This window comes from Camelina sativa, chromosome 18 (assembly GCF_000633955.1).
Source record: "Camelina sativa cultivar DH55 chromosome 18, Cs, whole genome shotgun sequence".
NCBI lineage: Eukaryota > Viridiplantae > Streptophyta > Magnoliopsida > Brassicales > Brassicaceae > Camelina > Camelina sativa.
This window is the reverse complement of record NC_025702.1, coordinates 19,606,645-19,617,158: the sequence shown is the minus strand read 5'-3', so window position 1 is coordinate 19,617,158 and position 10,514 is coordinate 19,606,645. Positions and strand designations below refer to the sequence as shown.

At 35.8% G+C, this 10,514-nt stretch overlaps 1 protein-coding gene across 24 annotated transcripts; it reads right to left on the bottom strand.

Annotated features, from left to right (window-relative positions):
• On the bottom strand, positions 637-8,590 carry LOC104762696 (gamma-glutamyl phosphate reductase). 24 transcript variants are annotated; one of them, XR_763560.1, is made up of 43 exons: positions 8,428-8,590; positions 8,170-8,229; positions 8,014-8,051; positions 7,816-7,904; positions 7,675-7,726; positions 7,494-7,550; positions 7,307-7,406; positions 7,149-7,233; positions 7,007-7,058; positions 6,875-6,932; positions 6,720-6,795; positions 6,543-6,619; positions 6,363-6,440; positions 6,177-6,253; positions 6,004-6,089; positions 5,703-5,916; positions 5,572-5,625; positions 5,410-5,479; positions 5,286-5,313; positions 5,097-5,206; positions 4,872-4,912; positions 4,687-4,776; positions 4,482-4,590; positions 4,292-4,370; positions 4,100-4,193; positions 3,962-4,008; positions 3,783-3,868; positions 3,639-3,692; positions 3,493-3,551; positions 3,328-3,391; positions 3,136-3,189; positions 2,936-3,043; positions 2,749-2,835; positions 2,534-2,645; positions 2,379-2,416; positions 2,214-2,303; positions 2,015-2,117; positions 1,910-1,946; positions 1,745-1,809; positions 1,543-1,642; positions 1,287-1,449; positions 1,135-1,201; positions 637-1,029 (listed from the first exon to the last, which is right to left on the bottom strand). XR_763560.1 is itself a non-coding variant. In XM_010486037.1 (4 exons), the coding sequence occupies exons 2-4, from the start codon at positions 1,406-1,408 to the stop codon at positions 877-879; spliced, it is 342 nt and encodes a 113-aa protein (XP_010484339.1). In that variant the 5' UTR covers positions 1,409-1,449; positions 2,550-2,564; the 3' UTR covers positions 637-876. The 24 variants fall into 24 exon arrangements, 1 of the variants encoding a protein (XP_010484339.1); XR_763550.1 differs by having other exon boundaries at positions 2,550-2,645; XR_763552.1 differs by having other exon boundaries at positions 2,214-2,416; positions 2,550-2,645; positions 7,816-7,921.

The following is a 10,514-nucleotide window of genomic DNA, read 5'->3' as shown; positions in this document are numbered from 1 at the left end:
TTTTAAAAAAAAAAAAAAAAAAAATCTTTACTACATATAATTATTTGAGATCGCTCGAGACTATACGCGGATCTTGAAACAGAACAGAAAGAAGAAGAATTTAATCATCATGGAAACACGTGACTATGCGAGTGAGGACTGCTTAACTCATAGAGGCCCATTAGTATTAGTTTGGGCCTCAAATTTTAGAAATAGCCTAAAGCTCACGTAGCATCCAAGTAAGTTAGTTAGTTGATAGGTCTGGAAATTCTGGAGTCTGGACCGTCTGGGTCTCTGGTGGCTATTCCAGTCAACGTGTCAATAATTTGGTTCTAGCCGGACCTATTCTTCTCGTTTGCGACTTTACGTTGATATCCTGCGAAATTTTTTTTTATAAAATTGTTTTTTTTTTTCAACATGTGAAAATGCGTAAGTTTTAATATATGATATTGCATATGTTTCCACTTAAATATTGAGGTAAACACATTTTTTTAAAGGTAAGACACTGGAATGTTTATACCATTCTCGTCGACTATTCATAACAGTTTAACAACATACAAATAACATTAAAGATGATTACACAAAGAATAATCATTGGCATTGCTTCAAGTGCATGAACAAAAGAAGAAATCTCTGATCTTCAACGACCATACTCACTGCATGTAGTTTGTGGATTATGTGGGTTTTTAGTTTATACAAACATTTTTGTGAAAGTCACTAATTCCAAATAATGATAATAATTTGTTAGCAAGCATGTGCCAATACTTGCAAGTTGCAAAGTTTTTTACCCTTTTTCTGTTAAAAGCTTGCAACGTTTATGTTTTTACACTAAAAAGATGAGTGAGAGAGATCTTGGGATACACCCACAATGATCTTGGGTTAAACGGTGATTAACAGTTACGATTTTGATATATAAATGAATGGGGCCAAGTTGAAAAGTGAAAATGTTGGTATCAGAAACCCCGCCCACCACTGTAACCTCAAAGTCGTGACGCCGGATTTAATCAATATATTCCACCATAAGACTCCAGCATCTCTGAATATATTAACCTGGAATAAACGAAACATCATAGTACAAATATGTAGGGCTCATTGCTCAAGAGTCGTAACATTCTTCAGTTTTGTTTTGTTTTCATATGTATGTTTCTAACTTACCTCAGCACCAAATCTAAATCGAAAACCATCTGAGATTCTTGTGCTTGCGTTTTGGAATACAGCTAAGCTGTTCACGGACACACATCTTACCATCAATTACCAAGAAAAATCGAAGTAAAAATATTAAGCAAGTTCATAATTCGATAATATACCTGTCCACTTGGCGAAGGAATAGCTCTGCAACTTCACGATCCTCTGTCACAATGCAGTCTGTGTCTGCACTGCTCGCAACATCATACAAGACAAGATTAAGAGTGAACCTTCCCACGAACATGAGCAGCCATCAAAGTGAGGTGAGATCATGGCAAGAAGCCTCTGTGATGAAAAACAAAGAAAAAATAACAGGCCTTATGAGAAAGTGAGCAGGGAAAACATAAGCAACACAGGAAAAATAACAAATCTTCATACCAGAAACCATAAATGGTCATGAGCTTTTAGCAAGGCATCATCATCATCTCCACTGATGCCTTTATCTGCTAGTCCTGAGAAAATATGACAATCCTTGAGGCTGATGCAACAATAAAAAACATGCATACCAAAAGTTAGCTAGAGACAAGAGATAAGAAATAGCCAGATAAATATAAGCATGTCTCATGACTGCAAAACCTACCCCTTCCATATCGCTGCTTGTTGTAATCCTTGCTGTTCAGAAGTAATTCCAAAATATCTCACCACCTGAAACAAAACAAAAATTAAAGAAGACCATTACAAACCAAGCGTTCACAAATGAAAAAACAACAACACACAAGAAGCGAGAGACGAATCTAGGTCTTACTCTTCAACGTGAAGAGGTTTGTAGTCACTGACAGAAGCTGCAGAGGAAAAGAAAGCATCAGAACAACACAATATTAAAAATATCATATATTAAGTGAAAAATTACCTGTGAGTCTGTGACAACAATCACAAACCTCTATTTTTTCTGTGCTACTGCAGCAACCATCAACAAAGTGAGATCATGCATGGCAAGCATCCGAAAGAAACCCCTGCGATGAAAAGAAGAAAACCAACACGTCATATGAGAGAGTGAGCAGGGAAAACTTATGCAAAACAGGACATTTAACAAAGGTGCATCTTCATACCAGAAACCATAAAAATGGTCTTGCGGCTTAGCAAGTCATCACCATCTCCACTGATGCCTTTCTCTGGTAGTCTTGAGCAAATCCTTGAGGCTGATGCAACACGAAAAAAACATGCATACCAAGGTTAAACCAGAGATAAAGAACGTTTCATGAGTGCAAACTTACCCGTCCCTCCATAGTGATGCTTGTTGGTTTTTCAACTCCTGAGAGGAAAACAAAAAGGCCATATCAACATTTGTTTCACTATATTTAAAAGGAGAGAGTAGATATGGCAGATTAGGAAGACAAACAAAAAGAATACTCCACAATCAAACCATCACCGAGATATCTTAGTACCAGAAACCATAAATGATCATGAGCTTTAACAAGTCATCATCATCTCCACTGATGCCTTTCTCTGCTAGTCCAGAGCAAATACGACAACCCTTGACGCTGATGCAACCAAAAAAAAACGTGCATACCAAAAGTTAGCTAGAGACAAGAGATAAAAAATAACCAGACATATATAAGCACGTCTCATGACTGCAAAACTTACCCCACTCCATATTGCTGCTTGTTGTGATCCATCCTTTGACAAGATTACGACAAAGCTTGCTGTTCAGGAATAATTCCAAAAGAATACCTGCATCAAAGAGAGACAGAGATATTGCTAATTGGAGAAACAAACAAACAAAACCGTTAAAAACAAACAGATAAAACAGAGTGACAAGGATGAATCTAACCGTAGAAGATCTTCGTAGCCTCCTCCTCAATTAAACCATCCGCGAGAGATCTTAGTAGCCTCATCCTTAATCACCAATCGATCAATAGTTCTATCCTCCAGAATCAATCTGGATTAACAATAATAGAACTACGAGTAAGTAAAACGAATTCGATTTAAAGAAAAAAACCTAGAAGTTAAAAATCAATTTAGAAAGCAAACCCTAAAAGTTGAAGCCATAACTGGATCATATAGAATACGCTTCCAAAAAAACACCTGCGAAGAAGACAGAAGACGAAGAAACGTGTTAGTAAATAAAGCAAAAAACAGAGGAAGAAGAAGAAGCAGAGTTACAAGTAGATGCTAACAGACAGAACACAACAACCAATCACCGATAGATTCCCCACATCATACCATTTCCATCTGCAAATTTATAGCCAGACATTAGGAATGGGTCCTTGTTAGAGTCTTTGTTAACCTAGCAAGAAAAGGGAAGTTGACTGTTAGGAGTTATACCAAAGCGGGAAGAGAAAGTAAACAAAAATCACTATGATAGGAAAACGATAAAGAAAAACACACGATTTTTGATCTCTCCAGTCATGCTAGTGTCCATATATTAGCACTCCATCCGCAGGAACCTAAAGAGAAATAATAATTTCGATTAGACACGTGGTAGTATATATGGATCAATAAAGAAAATGAAAAGGAGAGAATAGATAAACCACCTGACAGCTGTGCTTCATCATTTTGGAGAGACAATTTGTAGTCACGGACAGCAGCTGCAGAGGAGAAAAAGAAAGCATCAGAACAACACTAAGAGTCATTTATCAAAAAAAAAAAAAAAAAACTCATATCAAGTGAAAAGTTACCTGTGACAAACCTCTGTGCTTGTTTTTATCCCAAGTGTGCTACTGCAGCAACCATCAAAGTGAGATGAGATCATGGAAAGAAACCTCTGGGATGAAAAACAAAGAAAAAACAAGAGGCCTTATGGGAAAGTGAGCAGGGAAAGCATAAGCAACACAGGAAAAATAACAAATCTTCATACCAGAAACCATGAATGGGTCCCGAGAAAAGATGACAATCCTTGAGAGGCTGATGCAACACACAAAATCATGCAGTAAATAGTTAAACTACAGACAAAGAGATAAGAATAATAAACATTTCTCATGGCTGCAAAACTTACCCCACTACTCCATATAGCTGCTTGTTGTGATCCATCCTTTGACAAGATTATGACAAAGCTTTCTTGCTGCTCAGGAGCAATTACAAAAGAAGACCTGCAACAAAGAAACAAACAAACAAAATCGTTAAAAACAAATAGAGAAAACAGAGTGACAAGGGATGAATGAAACCCTAGAAGATCTTATATTAGTACCCTCCTCCTCAATCAAACCATCAGCGAGAGATCTTAGTAGCCTCATCCTCAATCAAACGAATCGATCAATAGTATTATCCTACATAATCAATCTATATGGATTAAAAACAATAGAACGATGAGTAAATAAAAACGAATCCGACTGAAGAAAGAAACCCTAGAAAAGCAAGGAACCGCAGCGGATGCATACAATTAGCCTTGTCCAGTTGTCTGCAGAGTGAGCTCCTCGTTGACAGCGAGAGCAATGTGCTTGGCACTCATGACTGTTTCCTCCAACTTCTCAAGTCCCTCGTCTTGTTCTACTCATGGAAATAAAATACAATCAAAAGGGAAATCCATACAAAAGGCAATATCATTACTACGGACCTAGAATAATGTTACATACCACAGCTTACCTCTCATAACTTGCCGTTCAAATCCAACAATTTTTTGGTTGTCCATGCCAGAGACTCTTTTCATCGCAACGTACAGCGCTGCTATATCCACTATTGAATAAGTGTATTTGTTGCCGTTATCAATAAATCCATACCAAACCAAACGCTTTTATTCTGTTAGTCCCAAGAGTAGCAAACAAACTCACGAGTATCTGAGAGATAAACCGCCCTCAATATCAGAGTGAACCTGGAACAAAAGCAAAGTTGTTAATACTTCTATCAGGCTTTCAAAATTCAAATTCAGTTCAGTCCCTACTCCTACATAAGCTTACCAAATCTCATATAAGTGCTACACAAGCTTAAACCAAACCGGCCTTTTCTTATGAATTTTTAGTTCAGTTAATAATGACAAGCTGAGTAAGTTACAGTACCTTCTTTAGAAGACTTTTTCTTCTTGCCCCAGCATTTTAGTACTGAGAGTCTGTTGCTTATAGGAGCTGCCGGCACTGGAATGAATTTCCCAACCAAATCAGGAGGCCAACTGGTCAAATTACAAAGGTTCAACTTGAAGCAGATTTTAACTCACTCTGTGTGTGGAGATTATAGACAGTAAGTTTTACCTTTTGGTAGGGATATGATCCACACGGCCTGAAAGAAACATGGTAAGAACATATGTAACAAGACGTTTAAAAATCAAACGAGTATTGAAAGAAGATGACATTCAAGTATCAGGATTATACTAACAGGGGATAAGTGTGTTGTCCACGGTTCTAAGATAACTTTCCAGAAGCTGCATATTCAATAACCTCCACATCTGAATAAGGATTAACTTCAAACATGTTAAAAAAAACTTGAAGCAGGTTTTAACTCACTCTGTGTGTGGAAATCGGAGACAGAAACTTTCACCTTTTGGAGGACATGTGACATCTCCAACTGGTTTTGGGATAATCCACAGGGTGCCTGAAAGAAACATGGTAAAACTAAATGTAACAAGACGTTAAAAAATCAAACTGAGTAGTGTAAGAAGATTACGGAACTTGGTAATAACAGTCATCGTGGTTGTTCTTGCGTCACCAAGAGGTTCTCCTCAGCTGTCACTCTTTCTGAAACTGCCACGACAGATATCCTCCTAGGTTGTGTACAAATGATCTTGCAGAATGCTCCTCGACCAGACTTTATCTCTGATTCAAAAATGTATTGCTGGAGTTGAGTTGTCTTACCACATTCAGTCTCCTTATATACAATTATCACCTGAGAATTTTAACAGTAAAAAACGTACAATAAAATGAATTTCCAATCGTAGTAGCAAAGCAAAGATAATAATCTCTAAAATTTCACCTGGTTCCGAGCAATAGCTTGAAGACGTCTTTCTTTGTCCTTAAATCATTCCGGAATTCCAACATCGCCCTTCCCTCAGGGGATTCCTATTATTCAATCAATAAATAAACTATTTCTTTAGTAAAGACTCTTTGTTGGAAAGATAAGAGGAACGAGGTAAAGGTAAAACTTACAAGTTCCTGTCATGGGAAGCAGAGATGATTTTGTTGGACTTTGAGCTCCAATCTGTTACAAAAACAACTTGGCCATGCTGCAGCAAGTCAAACAATGATCATTGTAAGGGAGAATCAAGTTAGGATCTGATATAGTGGGACAATAAAGCTAAATAACACAGCACATTTAGGATCTGATACATTTACCTTTTGGCACGCTTTAGCTAACATTTAGCTAACACGAGAGTTGATAGCCATTCAGCTCCTTCCAGGCTCCACACAAACCTTCAAGAAAAATTCAAAACTCATTTTACCAAACTATATAAAAAAAAACATATGGTCAGTTCATTTAGAATTTCCTCATGTATATCAAAGCTTGAAACTTACAAGTTCCTGTCATGGGAAGCAGAGACTATTTTGTTGGACTTTGAGTTCCAATCTGTTACAAAAACAACTTGGCCATGCTGCAGCAATTCAAACAATGATCGCTGTAAGGGTATCTGATACAGTAAGACAATAAAGCTAAATAATTCAGTACATGCATTCAGGATCTGATACGTGTACCTTATGGCACGATTTAGCTAACACGATAGTTGGTAGCCATCTAGGCTCCACACATACCTTCAAGAAACATTCCAACCTATAAAAGAAAAAAACACATGGTTAGTTAATCGAAAATATCCTATTAAGATGCAATTCAAGTATTGGGAATTACTTACAGGGGATAAGTCGAGACTATCAAAGACCATCAGTAGAATCATATAGCCAGGGAGATTTCTGCCAATGAATCGTTGGAACAGTGAACATGTTTCATTAGTTTCAGATGGAGATTAGAGACAAAAAGGACTCACCTTTAGGAGGACTTGAAACATCTCCAACTGGTTTTGGGATGATCCACAGGGCCTGAAAGTAAAACCATATGTAACAAGACGTACGTTAGAAAAATCAAACGAATAGTGAAAGAAGATGTGATGCAAGTATCCGGAATTATACTTTCAGGGCATAACTGTGTTGTCCACGGTTCTGCGATAAAACTTTATCACAGAAGCTGCATCATATTCTTCAATAACCTCCACATCTGAAGAAAAGATTAACTTCAGACAGATTAAAAAAAAAAACACAGTTAAGAAAAAAAAATTGAGATCACTTACAGGGATCAAGAAAAAGGATATTTATTTTCCATTCCATCGTTGTAAGGAAAACATGTTGGACTTTGAGCTCCAATCTATTACAAAAAGAAACATGGCCATGCTGCAGCAATTCTAACAGAGAATCAAGTTAGGATTTGAAACAGTTAGAGAATAAAGCTAAATAGCATTTAGGATCTGATACGATTACCATTTGGCCATTCACCTCCTTCCAGGCTCCACACATACCTTCAAGAATCATACCAACCTATATAAAAAAAACACACACATGGTTTATGGTTAGTTAATTAAATATATCCTATTAAGTATATCAACGTTTGAAACTTTCATTGGAGTAGTCTCAAATGGAGACGAAAAAAAAAAGGTTTCACCTTTAGGAGGACAAGTAACATCTCCAACTGGTTTTGGGATGATCCATAGGGCCTGAAAGAAACATACATGTAACAAGACGTCAAATAATCAAACGAATAAGGAAAGAAGAAGCAAATTCAAGTATTGGGAATTATGCTTACACAGGGCATAATAAATGTGTTGTCGACGGCGGCTCTGAGATTACTTTTACCACACACACAAGCTGCATCATATTCAATAACCTCCACATCTGAATAAAGGATTTAACTTCAAACAGGTTAAGAAAAAAAAAACAGTAAAGAAAAGGAATTTGAGTTCACTTATAGGAGATTAAGATAAAAAAAGGATATTAATTTTACATTCCATCGTTGTTGTGTGTGCATCATCACCTCTCAAACTGTGAAGAAAGCAAAAAAAAAATATATATATTTATATATAGATCAGTTTCATTCCGATCTAAATCGTAACTCTAATGAAAAAAAAAAAAAAAAACTGTAAGCGGATGTTTAACTCACTCTGTTGACTGCAGGGCGGGGACGAAGACAAGGAAGACCGTGTTGAATGAGTCGGGGAGACTGTCAAAAAGATCAGCAAGCATCCATCATCAGATTGCCAATGAAAGAATGAATCTTTGTTAGTTAAGTAAACCAATCAATAAAAAAAATACAAACTTTTTAAAAATAAAACTCGTTTCGAATCAAAACCCTAACTCAATCAAAAAAAAAAAAAAAAAATCGAATTCATAGATAGAAAAGCAGGCGAAGACAATATACCTCTGATTTGTTCAATACCCTAGTCGCCGTAACAACGCTCTCTTGCCTTCATATTGCTTCAGGCTCCTCGTCGACATTAGAACGAACCCTCTTCTCTCTCTCTCTCTCTCTCTCTCTCTCTCTCTTTTGTTCTCTCTCTCTCTCTGCTTGTGTCAGCAATAAAGTGAAGAAGAGGAGAAGAGACCTCTGTGCTTATTATATAGAGCGATGAGAACCCCACCGGTTATTAATAAAAGGACCTAATCCTAGCTTTCTATTACAGCCGTTAGTTGCAATTGTCTTTTAGATCTAACGGTGGATAGACCATTAAAGAAGAAAAAGGAAATAAATGAGATTATCTTCTGGAAATTTTTATAGAACAACAAATCGTATCTTTGTCAACAAATCGTATCTTTTACAGCCATTAGATGTAATTAGGTTTCAGATCTAACGGTGAGCAAATAAAACCAAATCCTATTTTTTTGCCAGCTTTCTATTTACATCCACGCGCCCAATGCTATGCGTGCACTCTCAAATGAGAAAAATTTTATAGAACAACAAATCGTATCTTTGTCAGCTATTTATTACAGCCACAATTAGATTTCAGATCTAACGGTGAATATAGAATTAGGGATTAGCCGTTTTTTCTTAAAAGCAAATAATAGGGAAATTAGGATAGGATTAATGGAAATATTGGAAACCACCAACGTTGTTTTTTATTTTTCACTTTTTGTTTTTCTTTTAAAAGTTTGTTATGATTTCTATTTTTTTCCAAATTTATTCAGATAACAAATCACAGCTTGCTAATATATATGAACGAGAATTATAATGAGCCAAATTACCGTGTTAGTTATAGAGATTATGCTATATATACCATAAAAATCAAAAGTAATTCAGAAAACTACTATAGGGTCCATAGTGTTTTTTCTCTTCATATACAATTACTCTTATATCTATTACATGTTATATGTTTAAATATCATGTCATTTTTGTTTTTCGAACGAAATTATATGTCAATTTGGGTTCACAAATGAAATGGTTAAAGTTTAAATTTTACAATTAGGATGAAATTATATGTCAGTTTGGGTTCACAAATGATATGGTTAGGGTTTAGATTTTACAATTACAACGAAATTATATGTCGGTTTGGGTTCACAAATGAGATAGTTAAAGTTTAGATTTTACAATTAGAACAAATTTATATGTCGGTTTGGGTTCACAAATGAAATGGTTAGGATTTAGATTTTATAACTAGAACGAAATTATACGTCGTTTTAGGTTCACATATTATATGTTGGTTTGGGTTCACATATGAGATGATTATGATTTAGATTTTACAATTAAAACGAGATTATTTGTCGGTTTGAATTTACAATTAAACATTATTTAGTTCAATATAACATGTAAAATATAAATATTACGTACTATTTTAAAAAATCACACTAAATCTTTCACTTTTTCTGTCTAACACTAAAACAAAAAAGGTGATTCTGTCTTTTTACTTCAAAAGACATGGGTCCTACAGTATTTTCTTATTAAAAAATGTTACGGTGGTATTCTTAAATAAGTTTTAAATTTGTGGTATTCTCTTAATTAACCCTTAGTTATATTAGGTCTAGGCCTACTTACAATTTTCATGGGCCTAAAGTACTATGTTTGTAATTGGTGAGGTCCTGAACCAAACCTATAATAAATGCATCATTAATCCGAACCAAACTCGGTCCTTTTTTTTTGTTGTCAATCGAACCCGGTCCAATTTTATCATCCACAAATGATTAACTTCGAGTATTCTTCTTTTTCAGTCTTGAAATCAAAATCAGATCTGCAAAAATGAAATTGTTAGAATTCAAAAGGCTTCTATAAAAATGTATATGAAAACCACTGAACTCTTTTATGACTTATGGACATTCAGGCCAAACAGAAGGCACAAATAAATGTGTACCAACCCAATAAAACAGTACTTGTTATTCCATGATTTGTCACAGCACAACTGTGCAAAGGCTATTTATTAGGCTTGGATCCGATGAGAAAGTGATGACCAAGTGATCGACACTATCAGAATCCAGTCCTCTATGACTATTAGATTCCCCCCCCCCCCCCCCCCCCCC